The sequence below is a fragment of the Ciconia boyciana genome, chromosome 1 (assembly GCF_034638445.1).
Source record: "Ciconia boyciana chromosome 1, ASM3463844v1, whole genome shotgun sequence".
NCBI classification, from domain to species: Eukaryota; Metazoa; Chordata; class Aves; order Ciconiiformes; family Ciconiidae; genus Ciconia; species Ciconia boyciana.
The window spans coordinates 23,165,735-23,187,358 of record NC_132934.1 but is presented as its reverse complement, the minus strand read 5'-3'; the positions used below and the strand labels follow the sequence as shown (position 1 = coordinate 23,187,358).

General features: G+C 38.3%; 1 protein-coding gene across 4 annotated transcripts; it reads left to right on the top strand.

Moving 5' to 3' along the window:
* Positions 1–1,192: 1,192 nt before the first annotated feature.
* HDAC10 (histone deacetylase 10) lies at positions 1,193–21,560 on the top strand. Of its 4 annotated transcripts, none has more exons than XM_072860696.1 (21): positions 1,193–1,470; positions 2,137–2,199; positions 3,046–3,180; positions 5,431–5,527; positions 6,213–6,310; positions 6,391–6,495; positions 6,706–6,774; positions 7,449–7,575; positions 8,042–8,107; positions 8,500–8,559; positions 8,933–9,022; positions 10,332–10,438; positions 12,086–12,153; positions 12,641–12,911; positions 13,580–13,670; positions 15,250–15,335; positions 15,817–15,870; positions 16,522–16,606; positions 17,046–17,231; positions 19,064–19,223; positions 19,938–21,560. In XM_072860696.1, the coding sequence occupies exons 4-21, from the start codon at positions 5,468–5,470 to the stop codon at positions 19,961–19,963; spliced, it is 1,809 nt and encodes a 602-aa protein (XP_072716797.1). In that variant the 5' UTR covers positions 1,193–1,470; positions 2,137–2,199; positions 3,046–3,180; positions 5,431–5,467; the 3' UTR covers positions 19,964–21,560. The 4 variants fall into 4 exon arrangements, with proteins under 4 accessions (XP_072716797.1, XP_072716806.1, XP_072716778.1 ...); XM_072860705.1 differs by having other exon boundaries at positions 5,431–5,531; XM_072860677.1 differs by having other exon boundaries at positions 2,137–2,203.
* The last annotated feature ends 64 nt before the right edge of the window (positions 21,561–21,624 follow it).

Sequence of the window (21,624 nt, the reverse complement as noted above, 5' to 3'; positions counted from 1 at the left end):
GTCCATTTTCATTTTCAGACACATTAAAAAAGCCAATGCAGAATCAGACACATTTAAAAAGCCAGTTGTCTAAGTGGACTGCGGGGAACTAATGGAGTGATAATATTCAAGAAATGCAAAATATTACAGTGGCCACATGATTAGCATCCTCATTGTCAGTGCAATACACTGACATGAAAGACCACATGAAGATGGACAGAACTTGACTTAATTTTAGTTTTATAAATATGTATAATAGACCCAAGAACAGGTAATTGATAGTACATAAATTAGAAGCTATTTCAGTAATACAGTATCTATTATGGTTATATTTTCTTGAAACAAATATGGGAAAAGTTTATGGTCAGTAGCTTTCTAAAAGTCCCATCTGTAATGATCTGGGCTCCTGAGAAGTCCCCCATAAGTGCAGGTTTGTATGCATGCTCCTGATGACACCTGCTCCATCACTTTCTACCATGAACTGGAAAACTACTAGAAACTGAGGAAAAAAAGTTGGAACGACCTACATTCAGTTTATATTGTATAATGAAGTCACTGCTTAGAAAAAAGTAGGTTGTTAAAAGCTCAGTTCATTTGATCCTGCTGAGCCTGTGCTGGTCCCTGCAGGAAAACTGGTAAATATTTAAAGAGGCCTGTCATTGCCGTCCACATGCCAACTGCGGCAGGAGGGCTCCGAGGGAGGCTCCCCGGGGCGACGAGCAGCCCGGCAGCGAGTGACCCACTTAGGCCGAGCCGGAGCGGCAGCAGCGCCTGGGCCTGGCGGGACGGGCTGCGGCGTCCGGCGTCACCTGCTCAGAACGCCATTCTTGTTACTCTGCAAACATGAAGGTGTAACCATTTTACTTCCGGGTTTATTTCATTTCTCTTTACGCTAGAGGACACCATACAGTCCAGGCTTGTGGGTTTTTTTGCTCTTGGATTTGTTATATACTAAAAGCTTAACAATACCTCTGGTTGAACTGTCCTTGTCACGAAAATGTAATTCAAACCGTCAGCCCTACTTCAGAGAGCTCTGGCGAAGCAGCAGTTTTTCTTTGTATGTACTTTAAGGCCTCCCGTTGTACACCAGTGAAATGTACAGCGGCACGAGTGCCGGCGAAAATTAAATATAGTAATTTAAATTCCGCTCCCGCCGGGCCGCCCGCCGCGCTCAGGGCCGCCCGCGGGGCGGGGACTCCGCTCGACACTCCGAGGGCCGCCGCCGCGGGTGGAGCGGGCGGCCGAGCCGAGGCGTTTTCGGCGGCGGGGCCGGAGCGCTGAAGCCGGGGCCCTGTCGCTGAGGGGCGTGTCGTGCCTCCCGCCCTCGCCGCCTCCGGGAGCCGGGGCCTGCCCGCGCTGGCGGCCGGCGGCGGGGCCCGGGCGGCCCCGTGTGAAGGCGCCTGCGGCGGCGAGGCTTCCCCGGCGGGAGGCGAAGAGCGGGGCGGGCCCGCGGCCCACATTAACGCGCCTTCCGGCGGCTCCGGGGCTCCGGTGAGGTGGCCTAGCGGCCAGCTGTGCGGCCTAAGCTCTCTTCCATCGCGTCGGTTTCTTTGTTTCTCTCAAATGTCTCTGGGTTTCTGACAGACCGATAAAGTTTTAAACACAACAGATCCCTGTAATGGTTCTCTCCGTGGTGTATATTATCGTATTTTTCTTACTTTGTGGCTTTATAACTTAAGTTTTCGCAAGTAGCTGTTTTGTTTCACATCAGCCGTGGCGGGTATCTGTGTAATGGTGGGATGAGCAGGCCTGTGCATGCCTGTGCTCAGTTCCTTGACAGCCTTTGTAAAGCCCTGAGTGTGCCCTAGAGAGCCTTGGGGAGATGGTGTAACCCCTTCACCTGCACCAGAAATACCTGTGCCGAGGTTTTGAAAATTCATATAATCGTGAATCCTACCTGTGTGCATCCAGTTTCAAGCTCTGTGCCATTAGCTTTGCACTGCTGCCTTGGTCCTCGGTCTTGTCAGGCTCCTCCTAAATGATTTTCTTTGATTTCGTTCTGTAAGTACAAAGCCTTAAGTGCAAAATCATCATGCAAGCAGATACGCTGTGTACATATATTCTCACTAGCTAATATAATATTAAGTTTGTTTTAATACATGTTTACCTCTCACCTGAAATACGTGTCTTGGGATTTTTGTTTTGTTCTGTCTGTAGCAATGGCTTCAGGAACAGCGCTGATTTACGATGAGGAGATGACCACTCATAAACTACTTTGGAGTGAGTAAGTCACTGCCATCCTTTTTATGAACAGATTCTTATTAGGACTCCTGAGAGAAGTACCAAGTAAATGCAGTTTTTGTAAATGTAATGGGAAATGCCTAGTGATAGATACCTTGTCATTCTGCTAGTAAATAGAAAGTCTTTCCTTTTGGAGAAAAATCTTTATTTTATTCCCAATTTATATCCAGCTGCCATAATGATAATCCAAAGCTGGATTTGAGAAGCTGTAGGCCTCCAGTCTGGTAGGCCTTAACAAGAAGTGTTAGCTTTAAGCATCTGAGTAGTCCCCTAAATAAAGTATTTTAAGCTAATTAAGTTGTTTATAAAGCTAACCTTGGAAAAAATATGTAGATATACTCACTCAGATGAAACCCGCCAATTAATTTCAGTTAGAAATTGGTATATGCCACTTGCTTAAATTTATATAAATTAGACCAGTACCTTTGCAGTGCTCGGAGTAACAGTCCACTGTTGTCTTCTCTCCCAAACCCACTTCTCCTCTGTTCACCTTCAGCTTTTCATTTCAGTGTTCCTGTGTCTGTAGCTAAGCATTGCTATTTTCAGTGGTGAGAGAGGAAACAGAAAATGATGTTATTGCATTTCTTTTTTATTTAAGAACCGTAGATATTTTTTTGCTTACATATTTTAGAACAAATTTTTGGCTCAATTCCAAAACAAAAAGTATTTTCTTTTTCTTTTTTATTTTTCTTTTACTCTCACCTGTCCTTCTATGAGGGTAATGAATCTTCTTACACTGGGAAGTTAAAAGCTAGACATTATGAAGTGTATTTGTTAGCTGTGCTGCTGTGGTATGATGGTAATATGATTATTGCTTATTTTTAGTCCTGTTTGTGATATTGAAGTGCCAGAAAGACTGTCATCCTCCTATGAGCAGCTTAAATGTTACCATCTTGTGGAAAGATGTGTCCATGTGCCTGCCAGAGAAGGAAGCGAGGAGGAGATCCTGTTGGTTCACAGGTTTGAAACTTACTTTCATCACCATTCAGATTAATTCAACAAAATAACAGATCTCATACCTCCAGGTCACATTTTGCTCCATTTGAAAAGGTCTACTCCAAAACTCAATGACTTCCAGTAATTTCAATGGAATATGTGTCACACTTAAAGTTAGACAAATAATGTTGAGTATGGTGTAGGTGCTGAAGTATGAATCTGCTATTTCACTAAATGCCCATTCTCACTCTTTGGGCTCTTAAGCAATGAATGCTGATTTATACACAGGATTAAAAGTAAACTTCTAATAAAAATTGGAAAAGATTTTAAAAACTGTAGAAAAATGGGTATTCCTTTAGAAAGATAATAACCTCCTCTTTCTCCTAAACATGTTTGAGATAGAGTGAACCAAACAGAAAAACTTTGCAGCTCATTCGGGGGGGGGAGTTCAGAGGAACAGCAGTCTGCCCGTTCTGAAGTCATGGCAATGAAGTCTGCTCTGGCATTTGTCACCTCAGTGTGATGATTCTGCAACCAATTTCAGATGACTCTGCATGTTGCTTGTGCGCTCACTCGCCATTGTCAGAGAGTGGCAAGGGCAGCCTGCTCTGAAAGGCAAGGAGAGTCAGGAGCAGAGCATGATGCCAGAGCAGCCAGAGCCAGTGCCTTCATGGACAAGGGCACAATCCCACAATACCCAAGCGAGGCGAGCAGCACAGGTCCAGTGATGGTAACCGGATTCAGCCATGAGATTAGATTGCCCGATGAGGCCACAGTGACATGGCAGGTCTGAGATCAAGCTAGAGAATCAGCCCACAGGTCAGGGTCCAGGTCCAGATCTGTGGGGTTTGTGGCCAGACACAGGCACGGCTACACAACACAGCTGCAGTGTAGCCAAGGGTGAGAGCCTTGTCTTAAAAGCAGGTGCCAAGGGAAGGAGGGGGTCTCTGCTGAGACTTCTTAGCAGAGCTGATTGCAGGAAACCTCTGCTGAGGCTCCTTCTAGCTCCTTCTTACAAAGTGACCAGCTGCGCTGTCTCTAAGCTGGTTCTGAACCCAGCAGCCAAACCCCAGGAGGGAAGGGATGCACTCAGGGTTGTGACACCTGTGACAAGGACCATAGCTTGAACCCAAGTCATGCTTAAATTTTCAGATTCCAAAACAGTATTTGTCCTCAGAACATACTTGTTTGTTAGAATGCAATTAGTGCTGTGTACCAGTATAATTTATGTTCATAGTAAATACATTGCTGATTGGGTACTGAAGAGACTTGGTCACTGTTCCCAGTTGAGTTGCTCCTGCTAGATGACTTGGGGACAAATGACTTCACTAAGTCTTGTGTTGGTTTCCACAGGTAATCTAGAGATAACAGAGCTCTTGCCTTTCTAAAACACTTCTAGATTGAAACAAATATATGACTCCTATAAAAATGCTTTGTATGTGTTCACAGTTAGTTATGAGGCTGCTGATGAACTTAAACTAGTAATTATACAGTCATTCAGGTTCATATGGTTTTATTCCTGTTAACATCTTCATTTTGAAGCCACTGTTTAGCTTTATTGCCATTAGGCAGCACTAGTGCGTCTCATTTTATTGTGAAATTCTGGTTGCTTTGGCATTGTCCACCTAGAGGAATGCATATGGTCATTGTGTCCTGGATTAGAGCACAGATGGGAGAGTAGATGCCACCCGCCTCCATTTCCAGCTCACTACACAAGGGCAGGAGAGCAGTGACAGAGAATTGGGGGAACATTGATTCTAGTGCCTTAGTATTTATTGCACTTTTGAAGCAATGAAAAGAGGAAGTTAGTACACACCTCATAAGGGATTCATTCAAATACTCGTTTTCCATAGAACAAGGGAGCACTAGACACACAGTCTCAGAGGTATAATTCACACTGATGACTGTCAGAATCCTACTTTAGTTCTTGTTGAGGTGGTATCTATATGTAGTGTGGATTGCAAAATAGATTGTTGCATGATGAACAAAGAGCCTTTTTTTGAAAGCAAGACTAATTGCTCTTGCCACCGGAAAAGGGAGAAGAATGTCATATTCTTAAGACATCCAAGAACCCTTGCTTTCATAGCACTCCTTATTTTTTTCACTATATCCTGTAACTAGCATTCCAGAGTACATATTGGACTTGTGAAGTTTCACAGAAAGCTCCTTTTAACATATATTCTGTTACTTTTAATTACATTTTGCATTAAAAAAAAAACTTTATAGGTCTATTTGCTTAGTTAAGTGTTGTGTTAATCTCTCTCTTCTCTGCAGTTCAGAACACTTGGAAGTGGCAAAAAGCACCCAAACAATGAATGAAGAGGAACTGAAAAGAGTCTCTGGAAATTATGATGCTTTTTTCTTTCATCCGGTGTGTAAGTTAAACTGCTTCTTTTATTGGGAGTTACAAGTATTTGTGGTTTTGCATCTGAGTGGCACGTTTCTAAGTAGGGGAAAATTAGCAATACATTTTTTGCTATTTAAGTAGACTTACAGATATTTATGATATTATTGTTATCTGTTTCAAGTTTATTATAATGCTGTAATTTAAATTGGTTAAGTGTCCTGTCATCTATTCTCTAATTGCATCATGCCAGTATAGCACACTACTCAAATTTTAGCTCTATGTTTTGTCACTTGATGTCACTGTAGACCATTAGTGACCTGCAAATCACATTTTGGTAACAGTCACTCTTAAATGTTGTGCCAGGTAATGGAGGTGAAGTCTTTTGTGGTTTGTTTCTGTAAGGTTTCATTCCTTTTTTTCAAAGATGCCATTTTATTCCACTAGTCAGTTCAGTATGTCCACCTCATGTTTCTTAACTGCTCCAGAGAGAACATCCTTATGAAGGATATGGTGATCACAGGTAAACCGAGTAGAAAGCACATTGGAATTTGTGTTGTAAAATTCTGCTTTCAAGTATCTGCATACAACCTCAGTAGGGTAGACTGATGTCAAGACAATTTGCTGTTGGGGTGCAAAAGCATGTCATGTGTTATTAGTTTAAAACAAGCTGATGAGTGATTGATGACAACTAAGGGAGTCTCTTTTTCAGAACACATATCGCTGTGCCAGACTAGCAGTAGGATCAACTTTGCAGCTGGTGGATGCTGTGATGTCAGGAAAAGTGTTCAATGGAATGGCATTAGTAAGGTAAGAAAATATGTGAGAAAGCCTTCACTTCTCCCCAAAATTTCCTTTGTTGTGAATCACCATATAAAACTTTGTTTTAGACCTCCAGGTCACCACAGCCAGAGGAATGCACCTAATGGGTTCTGTTTGTTCAACAATGTTGCTATTGCAGCAGAATATGCAAAACTGAAATATGGTCTACAGAGGTAAGTGCGTGGTTGACCCTAGAGAAGCTTACCATATGCAAGTATGGCATTTAGATAACTGTTTGAGGTTGTACTGTTTTAGATTAATGTCTAGAGCTTTCTGGGTGTCATGTAACTCTTGGGACAGAAAAACATTATTCATCTGTACCTCATTTAGATCAAGATGGTGTGGTTCTTCTGCTGAATGTTTTCTTTTACTGATCTGTGCAGAATCCTAATTGTTGACTGGGATGTGCACCATGGGCAAGGAATTCAATATATATTTGAAGAGGATCCAAGGTTTGATGGATATTTTATTTATTTTTTAGATTAGCTGGTTAAATATTGCTTTCTTCTGTAATTAATAAGATTTCTTAACTTTCTAAAACTAGAATCTTACAAAACACAAAACATTCTCCTTGCTATTTTAGTCACTCTGTTGTTTTTACTTGTTATCAAATAGAGGGAAAATTGTAACAAAAAGAAATATGTAAATCTATTCTACTGTGAAGAATAACAAACAAAGTGAGCAGTGTGACTACCTTGGTTTGCCAGTAGTAAGATTGCTCTGTGACAGTATTCAGGTAATATCTCTATTCTCTCTACTTGGGAGAGAATAGAGATATTACTCTATTCTCTCAGTTCAAGTCTTCAAGTAGTAGTTGGATAAAACACATTTTGTTTTCTGAAAAGCCACAGAACTAGATTCTAGAAACAAGTCTGCTCTTCTGAAAATGCCTTGGTTTTGATGTGAAGGGATTGTGTGTATACAATAAATTTTCAGCAGTCATCCTAGGTTAATTTTGGCATAGGACCTACTATACCAAGTTTCACAGTCCAAGTCCATTAAGAGAATGAAGGGGAAAGGATGATTCTATTTTCATGCTTTTAGTCAATACAGCCACCAGGTTCAGGATGTAAAGTCAGTTTCAGAATCTTTTTGTCAAGTTAGATTTGTTTCTTATATCTTTCAGTGTTTTGTATTTTTCCTGGCATCGCTATGAACATCAGGAATTCTGGCCATCACTCAGAGAATCTGATTATGATGCTGTGGGTCTGGGAAAAGGAAAAGGTTTTAACATAAATTTGCCTTGGAATAAGGTAAATGTTGTTACAGCACAACAAAGCAAATGCAGTAGCTTTCTATCTCATGCTTTATGTAACACTTTCTGAGAAGTGCACTGCTTCACTTGCTTGGCAGATGTCGTAGCAGAGTGTACCTCCTTCCTGTCAGTGGAATGCCTGCTGAGAAATATGGCTCAGGATAAGATAAAGTTTAAAAAAAAAAAAAAGAGACAGAGAAACATGCACATATTCTTTTTTTCTTTAATATCTTGCCTAGGCATCAAAACAAAGTGTTTCAGGAGATGATTACATCCATCCTCGTTCAGTGGAGAAAAATGGTAGATATTTATGTACTTTACTTAAATGGCGTTTGTTTTACTTGACCTCATAAGGTTCCCTTATCTTTAACTTTTGATACTATCTTTCCCTAAAGTCTTGAAGAACCTTAGAAAATTTGTTATTCCAACAGGAAGATATGACCTGTATTTCTCACATTTTGCAGGTTGGGATGGGAAATTCAGATTTTCTTGCTGCATTTTTCCATGTGCTGCTTCCAATGGCTTTTGAGGTAAATTTTTACTGCGCTGCTATTTGAATAGCAAAACCAAAGACTACTTCCTAAGTACTTCTTAAGCAGGTACCATTGAATATTTTGTAGAAATGCAGTAGTTGGCAGTAGCACAGTTAACACATTATTTCTGCTGGTATGAATAATGTCCTGATCAACTGAATAATATTTATGGAATGTTAGCATTTAAATATTCAATATAATGATTTGCAGCTTCTCTAGCAGGAATGAAAATAGTATAAAACAGTAATCTTAGTTTTTATTCAAGGAGAGTCTTTATTTGTGTTCATATTCTAGCTGAAAAAACAGCTGAACATGGTACAGTTGAAATCCAATACAAAATTGAAAATAGGACATAAGAATGTGCTACAACTCTCTCTGTTTTATAACAGTTTGATCCTGAACTGGTTCTTGTCTCTGCTGGATATGATTCTGGAATTGGAGACCCTGAAGTAAGTAACTTGTGGCCTTTGTTTTGTCAGTCATGAATCTGTTTGCAAAATATTCCTACCTCTTAAATGTCCTGTGATTGCTAGGTGAAATGCACTTTGACCAAGCTAAAAATACATGTTTGAGTCTTTAAGCTGATCCCAGCTCATTAAATACTACAAGACATGTAAAGACAAATTATTCCATAGGCGTAATTACTGTGTTGTTTTTTGCACCTTCCTTTAAAGCAGTTGGTTCAGCATTTTGTTAGATGCAATGAGAGGCAAGTGTTCCAGTATTCCAACTCAGACTCGTGTATTTCAGATTGTATGGGGGGTTTTTTACCAACGTTTTTGATTCAGAGTTTTATCTCTTAAAAATTTTTCTTTGATTTAGGGTCAGATGAATGCCACTCCTGAGGTTTTTGCCCACCTTACCCATTTCCTGATGCAGTTAGCTAATGGAAAGCTGTGTGTCATCCTAGAGGTAAAGACTTTGGAAATGTACTCCCAGGGGAAGGGTTTTTGTATTAGAGCCATATAGGGCAAGCTAGAAGTGATGAAGCGAAACTTCTTAACAAAATAATTTATTCTTTTATCTTTCTTTTGAGAATCAGGAATGCAAAAATGGCTAAGATTTGACAATGCTCTTATACATTAAAAGAAATGCATGTCTTAAAAACTGATTTTTTAACTTAAAATTTTGAAACAGAGGAGCATATGCTCATTGTTCAAAAAACACATCCTCCACAGATATGTTCAGTTCTTGTGAACAGTGACTAGATTGCTGCTCTGGACAGTCCCCAACTCATTAAAATGTATTTAGTGAATAAGCTGCATTACCAATGTTTTTGCAAGTATGTCTTACTCCAGGAGAGTTTAAAAAACCTTTAACCTAAATATACTCTTACTTAGTAATGGAGCCCTTACTAAATTCCATCTTTTTTGATGAAAAGCCTCTATGCAAGCCCTTTTTTTAAGAGTTTTTTTTTTTTAAAAACCAATTAAAAATGTTTCCTCCTTTTGAAATCTAGATTTCAACTCCCTATTTCTGCCGCATGTTAGAAAAATGGTGGCTTTTCAGGTAAATAAGTGTTTGGAAATACTACTGCCAACAAGGTCTCCAAGAGTGAACTGTTTATGAATTGATTCACCTGATGTCTGTTTTGCATGACCTTGCTTCCATCATCCTTATCTCCAGCAGGTTATTATAGATATTTCTGTTTACTAGCTGAAGTGCAAATAAGCATCACCTTCTAATACAGATGATGTGACTGCTCCACAGGTGGTATGCAGGAAGCAGTCTATCATCTGCAATCTAGCAGTCTTAAATCTATCTTCAGTTGTTCTCCAAATTCTGCCAAACCATTAGGACAGCCATGCCTGACAAATGTCAGGCTGTGGGAGATTTCCCTTGTACAGACATTTTATAGGACAGTGATAGTATTTGCCTTCTAATGAATCTTCCACAAGAATTGTTGAAGATGGCATATCATGGATAGGAATGGAGAAGGCGTATGTTTCCAGGGTTTTCATGGCAAAGTCATGACTGATTTCCGAAATGAATCGAGCGATGATAAAGTGAGTTGAATCATGGGATGCCAGTGAAGTTCAGCAAGTAGCCTTTAACTTACTGTTTTCATACTGTAAATCATTGACTTAGATGTACTTGCATGTCATCTTCCATTTCTGTAAATTCAGACATATTTCAAAAGTTTCATTTATTTTCCATTATGATCTTGAGGTAGATGTTACAAGTGCTTGTTCCTTACGTGAAACAAAATACTTTTTTCTAGGGCGGATACCACTTAAAGTCATTGTCTGAATCAGTCTGCATGACCATAAAAACTTTGCTTGGAGATCCTGTACCTCAAATAACTGGAGAAATGGCACCTTGCCTAAGGTAAGCATATGAAGAATTTTAGAACAACCCATGTATTTATCAAAGAGACTAAAGACATGCATGCTTTGAGCATTTTGCTGAAGCAAGGTTTTAATATGATGCTTTATAATATATTATTTTCTACTTTGGATAAGTTGCTTTCCAAATATGTCGTCCACGGTACAGTTTTGTATACTTTTGTTTCTGAAATGATTTCAAGTTGTGAGAACTTCTTAATGGCTTATAATTTGATGCTATTTATCCTTGGGCCTTGTTGTGCTGTAGAGACCCATCTCACTTAAGGCTGAGACAATCCTTCTATAATCAAGGCAATGCCAGTTAATAACAGCCAGTATTTGGGAAAGTATATAATTGCAAGTATTAGTTCTTCAGACCCAAGAGCCACTTCAGTTGCTGTAGTACAGCAGTAGCTGGAGCTAACCTTTCTCTCATCAGTGAGAGCTGATGCTGTGCAGAGCCAGTCTTGATGACTCCTTGTGTTTCTGGAATTTGGAGCATCGAGGCCTGGGGTGCAAAAGCACTCAATTGTGTCAAGCTGTACCAAGATAATTAAACTTTGGGTCTGATTTCTTTTTGGAGACAGTAAGATTGTGTTTGCACAGTGGTGAATCTGATCTAGTAAAGCATTCTGAACCTTGGGCCTGAATCAGTCCCACATCTAAACAGCGTCTTTTTCTCTACTTGTCTGTACCATCTCCTCCACATCTCCATGTTCCGTCCTCAGTCTTTCTCCCACCTTAATAGCTGTCCTGTGCTTTTTTCAGCAGTAATGCTCCTCATGCATTTTGTTGGGTAGAAGGCAGCACCTACCAGTTGGCTGTGTTAATTGAAACTCAGAGCTCAGATCAGTCAGGGAAGCAGTGTAGATATAAACAGGCTGTGGCCAGAGTTGGGTTTGGTAAACTGTGATGCAGCAAAGCTGGCTATTTTGCTCCCAGTACATCCCATAGCCCCTGTATCACCTCTTTTTCTTCTCTATCAACTGTAGTGTCTCAGGTTGCTATCATCCTAAGTAATAGAGAGTTGATTACATATTTATCCATTATATCAGTTCAGCTCCTGAACACTTCACAAATAATCTCCAAGTACACAGAATTTGTCCTGGATTTAACATGACCTGAACTATGTTTGTATGATAGCTAACGTAATAGGACCATTTGCCTATAGTGCTGCAAATACCAGTGATAATAAAAAAGCGATTTCAACACAAAGAATAGCAGGGAATGTGATTTACTTGGTTCCTGAACAAATAGTCTTGCTTTTGAGTGAATCTGATTACATCTTTCCATCCTGTAGATAAAATCTCTGACAGAGCAAAGACAGACAGGTGAAATCTTGCCTTTCCTGAAGTCAGGGAGAGGTGTGCTTCCTCCAACAGCAGAGTTGGGATTTCACTCAATGTGTGTAAATGTGTGTACATACTGCATGTGTTCTTCACTTTTCTTTTTTGACTCTTGAATCTAATCTTTCCAAGCAATCTGCCCATTGACTCTCATTCTCTTTATCTTTCTGTTTTGCATTATTGGAATAGACTAGAGCTTGTTCATTTTCAGTTGCATTTGTTGTTTTTGCTTTTTCATTGAGGTGAGTTTTATGTGTCCTGTATTTTTGTTAGTGCTGATACTGTTAATCCTGTTTCTTTTGTAGTGCTGTTGAATCTATTCAAAATGTGAGAGCAGCACATAAACCCTACTGGAAATGGTTGATGTATGAAGGTAATTACTCTTCTCTTTCTTCAAGCAAATAGGATTGGTAAATGGATTCATACAGAAATTCAAAATCATTAAGATTAATACCAGTGGATTAAAATAATTGAACTACCAGTTATTCATGAAGTGACTGGTGAAGCACTGTGAGGCTTCATTCAAGGCCATGTCTTCAGCTGGTCTAAAAGAACTTCTGAAGCCGGCAAACGTCATGCCAAAAAGTAGTGCTTTGGTATCTTTGTTTGAGGATGCTGTTTTCTGTGTCAAAAATATGTGCATAAGATTTATTATCATTTATGACCTTGCTCTAGATTAAAACAAATGTAGCAGCACTGAAAAATAACTTCTGTGGCAGGAAACACTGTAACTAGTGCATGGAAATAAATATGCATACTATGAATACAGATGTACCCTGTTTTGTAAATAAATGTAAGCAAATATTAACACACTGCTCAGGAATTAATACATATGAAACCCCTCTTTTTTTTTTCTCTAGACACATCAGTTTTACAAAATTTGAGCACCAAATCTCACCTGCTAAAGAAGGCTAATACAAATCCCTCCACAGAACAGGAATCTAAGATGACTAACAACGATGAAACTGTCAAAGTAGAAAGGTTTTTGGAACTGCACATGAAAAATATTCTGTTTCCAGTGCCTCCCATCAAAACAGCAACAACTGACTCTAAAAGTTCAGCACATTTGCTTCCTGTACCTGTTCATTTGGTGAAGGAAATGGACAAAACTGAAATAAAAGCTCTTGTCAGGTTGGTCCTATCTATTTTATTTTCAACATAATTATAAGGATGAGAGGTCTCTGCCCAGCCTGTCATCTTGCTCTGTCTCTGCCGAGACTGTCATCTAGCTCTGTCTCTGCCATGGTCATCTTTTTGGCCTTAGTCTACTCAATTATAGCCAGAGTTTCTTTCTTTGAAAAATGAACACATTGGTGTTGGTTATCACTTGTAGCCTTGAAGTCCTTTAAAGAACTAATCAGAATACTTTTAGAGAAAACTATTTCAATGGAGATAGAACAGTTAGTGTAAATGTATTCATTTAGAAAGAGATTTTGCTAGGAAGGTGCCTTAAAGCTCTGCGTTCACTTTTAGCTGAAAAAAAATACCAAACTGGTCTGATTTGAGAAGCTCAACTTTTTGTCTTAGAAAATCTAGTTTTGACAGAACTCTGTTTCCTGAATATCGTCAAACATTTTTGTTTTCTTTCCAGAGGAGAATGGAGACAGGTTTATAGAGCTCAAGACTGTCGGGCAACAGTGTTGTCGTCTTCCTGCTAGAGCTAGATTTTTGAGAATGAATGTGTAGCACCTGTACAAAATGTACCCCATCAATATTAACTGCGGAGTACCGTATCAGTGTCCTCTTTGAAAGCATTATTGCCTTTAACCTAGTTTTTCTTCATGTAATTTATTTTACAGTGGCTTTTATGCAGACCTTGTGAAAGAGGACAAAACTTTACTCTCCCTTGGCAGTATGTTGGCCATCCTAGATAAAATACTTAAGAAGGAGGTAATAATAAACTGCTCTGATCTTGGGGGGGGGGGGGGGGGAGAGTTGGATTCCTCTGATTTCTGCTTCGACATATTGTCATCCAGGTATTAGTTACTGTGTAGCTCACGACCCCACTAATCTCAGCTAGAGCGTGCTGAGTGAGTATGCAAGATGAGAAGACAACTATTTAGGGATAGTTGTTAACCCCAAGACATCTTTCTAAGGATCTTTGGACAAGACATTGTCCTGCTTTTCTGCAGTCACAGCATATGAGTCAGTAACAACCTTCTCATCACTCTCAGACATACAGGTGAGCAGGCACTCACTCTTCCAGTTTAGGAGAGCAGAAGGTGGTGTATCAAGAACCAGTGAGCAGCAGCAAGAAATCTGAGCAAGGAATGTCAAAAATTTTCCTGTCTCGGTGCACAGACTTTTGCCTTCTGTCTTTAAGAGGGAGTTTACTTCTGCATTACCCTTCATTACAAGATGGCATGCTATGTGCAGCTGCACCCACTTACCATTATTTGTACAACAATTTACTCAGTGTAAATTTTGATTTAAACACACAAGCACACACACACATACTGCTTTAGTGGAGCCGTTGAAAACACCACTGTATGCTGTGATTCTGAACAGAGTAATGCCAGTTCAGCATTTTGATTCTTGCAAGGTCAGGAATGAAGAGAAGGCAGGCTTAGAGGGTGCAAGTTTGTATTTATGTATAAAAACTTGGAGAAGCAAAGTGAAATACATAATAAATCAGTCTCTCCCTTTGAAAGAAAAGCTCTCTTTAAAGTACCAGGCCTGCGAGGAAGAGTAGCTGTCAGAATGGCCTCTTTCTTGTAAGCCATCTTCTTGCTGTTGGATGTCACGTATGTAGATCTCGGGGACAAATTTCTAACATTATAGACTGCACATACCTCTAAGAGAGCCTATAAATAGATTTTAAAAAAAAGGTAACTGACAAGAAGAAATAGAACTTTTCATGAGTTGCGGATGCTAAGCTGAGCTTTTTGTGTTGACAAATACAAAGAGGGGGAGTGAGGAGGGGGAGCATGCATTATCTTTTTGCTTAGCTTTCATGTAGCATTCAAAGCACTACACACACAAATGAACACTGAAAGGTTGACTGAGCAATACTGTCATAGTATTTTCCAGAAAGGAATAGCTTGCCTAGGTTAAAGGAAGAGTCAGAACTAGAATTCAGGGACAACCTCCTTTTCATAGGGTGTATTTTTCTGGTGCAGTTTGCTTACTGGCACGCTGAATGTATCCAATCTGCAGACTATCGAGAGAACCAGTAAAGGTAACCTTCCCCTGCAAAAGCTATTTTTACAGTTGCCTTTCAGCATAGCACCATACTTTTGAAGTAATAGAACAGCTCTTGGCATAATGATCAAATATGGCCTTTCTGTAGCAAATGAATTAATAACATTTTCTTAACCCTGCTATGATAGATCATTAAGATCTCTTTCGCACAGCTGTAGCTTTGTTTGAATGATACGTATAAACAAGTAAAAATACAGTTGTTACAAATACAAATTGACATGATCTTGTGCAGCATTAATTAATTCTGCGTGAAAAATATATTTTGTAGGTATGCAATGGAATTGCAGAATCACCCACAGCTGCTGTTTCTGTTGCTGTTGCACTAAGACATTCTGTTCGTTTTGGATTTCAAAGGTGAATTTGTATCTTTTGCATTTGGGGCCCTTTGACAAAATGTAAAAATAAGATAAAAGTGTGTGAAATATGGCAAATTGTCTTTGATACCTTAATTTTAAAACAAATAGCATAGCATTTTCAATATGTAGTACAGACAATATTGTGTATGCCAGCAAAAACCTTTTGCCTTACCAAAGACAAACATTTGTAGGGATGACTGCTGTACTGGCCTACATTTTGTCAGATTTTGATTGTCTTTGGCCTGAGGACATTTTCTTGGTTTTGTTTTTTCTCCCCAGTACTTGGTGGGAGAAAAGGAGTTCCCTTGAGCTGTCATAAATATGTTTTCTTTACACTTTTAGTGGACCAAATTCAGAAACAACATACATTCTTTTTTTATGCATCTAATTTACATGCAAACTCTTTAAACAAATTGCACTAATTGAAAAAAATTAGTTGTAGATGTAAACATATGTATATTTTTCTCTGTTTTCTGTAGAGTGCTTTGTATATTTGTTGGAGACATGCAAATCATACCGAACACTGAAGATGGGTGAGGTTTCTCTTTACTTCAGGGAGTCAAATCCCGAAGGCTTTATAAATGTTCATAAGTGTCCATATGTATGATGAAATCTGCACTAAGGAATCAGTCATGAGCTGATGTTCATTAAGTTTCGCTTGAGACAAAACACAAAACGTCCCCAAGTATATCTCTAACGACAAATTGCTATCTCTAAATGCCACTGTATGAGTTTAGTGGTAGGTTTATAGTATAATCCTTCTATATTAATTGAAATTTAGATTGTTGTTGAAAATAGAATATTGAAAATAGAATATTGAAAATAGAATATTGAAAATAGAAAGTAATAAAGAAGGAAATTATTAATTATATAGGGTGTATCCCCATATAACTGCAGGGGCCACATACTGCTGATGCTGAGTTCCTTATTGAAAGTCATCTTTACTTATCTATAATTTTTTTTGCCACTTCCCCTTTTTCTTAAAAATAATTTGCCCATAGTCTTTAATACTCTCTTTAAAAATACCTCAAAAAGGATTTCAGTTTCCATTGGTGTTTACATTATGGCACGTAGTTATTTGCTCCTGTGTTATGAATTAATATTTAAAGAATGATGAAAGAAAAAATATTTTTATCTCATTAGAAGTTGTTGGTAAAATACTCAGATGTGTTTTTTTTTTACAGAAAAATACTCATGATACATATTTGTGAGCAAGAACAGTCTGGAAAGACCAGCTCCAAACACTATATTTCTCTAAACTGGAAAGAGGTAAGATTCACTTTCTGGAAACAACATAAGAGAAAAACTTTTTTAACAGAAATAATAGAATATATTTACAAATTCATAAAATGACAGTGAGAATTACACCCCTCACTGCAGTTTGGACCTCTGAAAATAATTCCTTTGTTTGCCCTTGCCAGGGTACTACTCCTTCACAGATCTTTAGTGTGTATTAGAATGCGTAGGTTTGAGGAAACCTTCAGTAGCTACTGTAGTTCATCTTCAAGAAGGCAGAGTTGCAGTGTGAAGACATTAAGGAAGAGATGAATAGTCTGCATCTTTAATATAAAAATTGCTGTGAAAATAGATCAGTATCCTGTTTCCTAGGTCAATCAAAAGTTTGTGAGATTCACTTTACTGTTTTGTTTTATATCTGGGAATTTGGGGCTTGACATTTGTGCTAAGCAGTTTCTCGTTGTTGTTAAAGGATGCTGAAGGAAATGACTTCTTTTCTGCTGTACTTGGATTCATTCTTCCTGTAGCATATAGTTATCAACCTAACTTGACAGTAATAGCTGTTGGACCAAACAGGAGCCTTGGAATAAGTGAAATTTCTCTGCTTTTTGCTTTACTACAAGGATTAGCCGAGTCTCGAATTTTTGCAGTGATTGAGGTAAGAAGTGGTGCTAAGCCATGGTACTTCAAAGTGCCTAGGACAGAACTCAAATCAAGCAGCAGCATGCTTGGTATGAACTGCTTCAAGCTGCCCAGTAGAAAATATTGGTTGTATCTATATTGTCTGTGGTACCGCTGAGTTCACGACACAAATAGCCCAAGTTTCTCTCCGGCCTGAGAACAAGACCAGACACAGATGCATACCGAGCCGTAGGCAGCCTGCATGATTGAGAAGCTGAGGCATGCATGCAAGCCCATGGTTGTCTATAGACAGTACGTGTTCGGACAATTTGGCACAGTTTGGGGATTAACTTCCCTTTCCATCTGGGATTCACAGCTCAGCGCTGTCTCCTGAAAAGAGACACTTGTCTGTTAATTATATGGCCTCTTTCCATCACAAGTGATTGAAAGCAGCCCATTGTCCTGTTTATCATAAAACACTAAATTTCCTCTCCTCCTCTCCCCCGTGCTGTACTTCATCACACATAACTTCCATCATGCAGAAAAGAAATCAAAATGGCACATATCCTTTAAGTGAACTTAATTGCCATAATACATAACTGAGGACCAGTCTACCCCAGCTTTGTGTTTCTGATAGAGAGCATGCTAAAGGAAATAAAGAATATATGGATCTTTCCCTAGTCTAGTTTTTCCATACGCTACCACATTAAGGATTTCTAAATTTAGGAAGTCAGAGGCTGTATCCAGACCAGTGTGTGATAAGTGCTAGTGAGCGTATCTTCCATTAATTTGTCTAATCTCTAAAGAACTCAACTTGCACTCCTGGCCTCTGCAGCATCTTGTGGCTGTGAGTAACACAGTTTCTCTGTGTGGTCTGTGAAACAGTAACTTTTGATTGCTTTTGTGCCTTCTAGTTCTTCTTTAATGAGAAACAATGAATAATTGCTCACGTATGCAATTTTATTCTGTTCCCCAGCAAGTATCCAATTAAAGACATACTATTCATTAAGCTGCCACTTAAGTGGATTTTGACATACTTTATTCTGTAGTCTTCTCAAATGTTGTTTTAATTTACAGTGCTGATACGTAAATTGTCTAAGCTAATATAATTTGTACATTGATATACAGTATACAGAAATAGTGTATTTGCACATTACTAAGTAGGAGTATGAAATGGAAAGAATTATTGATATTCTGAAGGGTAAACTCAGAGATAAAAAGGAAGTTAGACATACATCTTTAAGAAATGACTGATACTTTTATATTGGTACTCTGCAGGTAGCTCCGTAACAGGATTATCTAATGTGTGGGGATTTTCTAATGCATGGGTTTGGCTTTTTAGAATAATTTAAAAAATACTTCTATCTTTTAAAAATAGAGTTACAGTCTTCAAATAAATGTTAATAATCCTCATATACTATGGACACCTCAGAATATAATTTCTGTGAGCAAATTACATTGATTTAGACTGTCAGGAGTCCAAAAATCGTCACTTTCTGATGAAGCAAAATATATCACTATTTTCTACAGGTAGAAAATAAATGAGGCATGAAGTAAACAAGCTCCATGCTGCCCTTCCCTCCTAACATTTTCTACCTTTAAGCCAGCACTGTTTCTTTTCAATCACAACAGGAAAACTGAGATTCTTTCTCTATTTGAACAAAACAAGTTTTACAGGAGATAAAAATTAATTTACCTTTTTCAGAAAAAACCTTCTCCATTTTGACACATTTTTATTTGAAAATGGAAAGTTGCTCATTCTTGCTACTAATATTAGCAACTTAATTACAAAAGCTTGTTTTAAAATATTTCATGTATTACTGAAAGGAAGTTTGGTTCCCAGTAGTATTTTTTTTTCTTCTTAAATAGGACACAGAGATAAATTTAATGCAAAGTGTAGTGAAAGCATTAGTGCGTGCTTCTATACCTCACTTTGGAGTTTATGTACCTCCTACCCAAGAAAAAGTAAATAGAATAAAAATATTAAGAGACCAGTTTCAGCAGGAATGGAAAATGCTTCAGTGTTCAGGTAAGTTGTCTATTTTTATCTTTAGTTCTTACGAATATATGCAAGTTTCTGAAAAGATGATAAAATACAGCTGCATCCTGTAAGTCAGTGGGCTATTAAAGTCAGTGGGAGCACATTGATCTAATGTGAAAAGGATGAAACCGAATGCTTTTAATTCTGCCATTTGAGCCAAAAAGCACCGAATTTCATAGCATAATAACTGCACCCTTGAGAACTCTGAATACTGTTATTCCAAAATTTTGAAATGAAACTACGGAAATATTATGTGCTTAAAGAATGGTTAATAAGATGTGCACTGGCTCTGATTGCTAACGTGTTTTTTGAATATAGTGCAGAATCAGGTTACATTTTTATTTATATTTAACCTGTCCACAAATAACTTCACTTAACTCAATAGTGATTAGTCATACTTACAGTACATTCACAAATAGCTGAGGATCGGGTACTGCATTTGCATAGGAATCAGATTAGGCAAGTATGTATGTTTTCTAGCATACTTGTCTAGAAACATTTCTCTATTGAATAACTTCTGTTTTTCAACAGAAAAAGCAATGATAAAGGTGGGTCTCTCTCTCTGAAAGAAAATGCCCTGCTCTCTTTCAGAAGAAACGGCCAAGAGCAGTGGTCTGGTTCCAATAAAAATGTTCTTATGGGGTTGGGAATTGTGGTATGAGCTTGATTAATAACTGTTTTTCTTGTTGCTGTTCTTTTCAGTGAAGGATGGGATTTCAAGAAATTGACTTCACTTCAGAATCATTTTATGCAGCAGAAGAAAAAGAAAATGTGTTGCTGTTCATGTTGCCTTTTAAATCATCAGGAAAAGAGATGGTTGATCTCTAAACGGAATAAGAGCCATTCACAATTGTCTCTTGTTTTTAAAATACTTAAAAACCTATTTTCAGCTAGAGTATTGTGCTTGCAAATTCTATATTGGCACTAATTATTCAAGACTGTCACTTGAAAACAACTCCTGTACTTCATTACTGCAAAGTGAGGCCTATGTCTTTTGTGACATTGTAAAGTCAGGCTTGCATATGCAGTAGCTTGACTGCATGAATGTTAAAGTCCAGAAAACAGGAATCTGAAATGAGCAATCATAATAGCCAAAACATTTTAATATTATTCAACATAAGACCAGAGTGCTTGCACTGCTGCCATCACCACCATTTCATTGGGAGTTTAAACTTAACAACAGGCCCTTCAGATTAATGAAATTTCATTTCATAATCTGATTTAAAGGATTCACCTGACATGGTCTATTCTTTTAATTTTTCTAATGAGTAATTGTCAATTGCAAGAAGTTAAGAAAGAAAAGCAGCTGAACAGCTATAGTGTATGCATTTCCTGCGTCAGACCTGTGTGGTTGAGATTAAGTTTAATTTCCTGAACTATACTGGGCATGAGAGAAAAAAGAAAAATATTTTGCATATATAAAATTACAAATACGTAGTTGAATAAAGCTGTGCCCTTTTTTCAAACATAAATTGTCTGTATAACAAATAAAAACCCCAACCCCCCAGAGATTTGGTAGTGGCCTAAGGCTGACATCATGTGAATTCTCAAAATTAAATAAGCATCCCAAGGCAATAGCCATAGTATGTCTTGTTTTGCAGCATTCCAGGTATGATTTTGGGCTCATTGTCAAGAGCGCTTTTCTGTGATTGTGACTTCAATAATGTGACCTTTTGACTTCAAACACTTCAAATTATATTTATACGTAATTAGACAGGATTCCTACTGGTGTTGCTACTGGCATCAACTTTATGTAATTTGAATAACTAAATGTCTTCACAGTCCTCTTTTTATAGCTGTTCCCAGTTACTCCCTTCTTGTTCATACTGGTTTTTAGTTATTGCTGTATGGGAAATGACACCCAATCCTTGAACATTTTGAACTTATAATCTATTTCAAAAGAAACTAAAAGCCATGTCAAACATTTTCACAAACAAAAGTTGAAGAACACGGAGATGTTCTGTTCCAGTTCAGAATTTCTTTAAACTTAACTTCAAACTCCAAAAAGGATTTACTTTAGATTGGAACTGGGCACTGGCCAAACTTCAGCTTCAAAACTTTTCAGAACAGGGAAGTTGTTGGTTTATTCTTCTCTCTCCCACTGTCTCCCCTGAAAAAAAACAACAATGTTTTTTTGGACAATTCAGCATTTTCAAGGAAAAAGCCTTTTCTCAGAAATACCTCAGCTCATTCCCTTTACCTGCCTTCGTTCAACTGAATTTCTACAGCCAGTGTTTGAATGACACCAGTGTTGTATTTTGAGATGTATTTTTCTAAGATCTCGATCAAATTTATCCAAACATGAATAAAGAAAAAAAATGTGTAGTCTTGGTAGAATTAGTTGGCGAATATCGTTGGAAGACTGCAGTTACATTCTGCAGATGGGGAC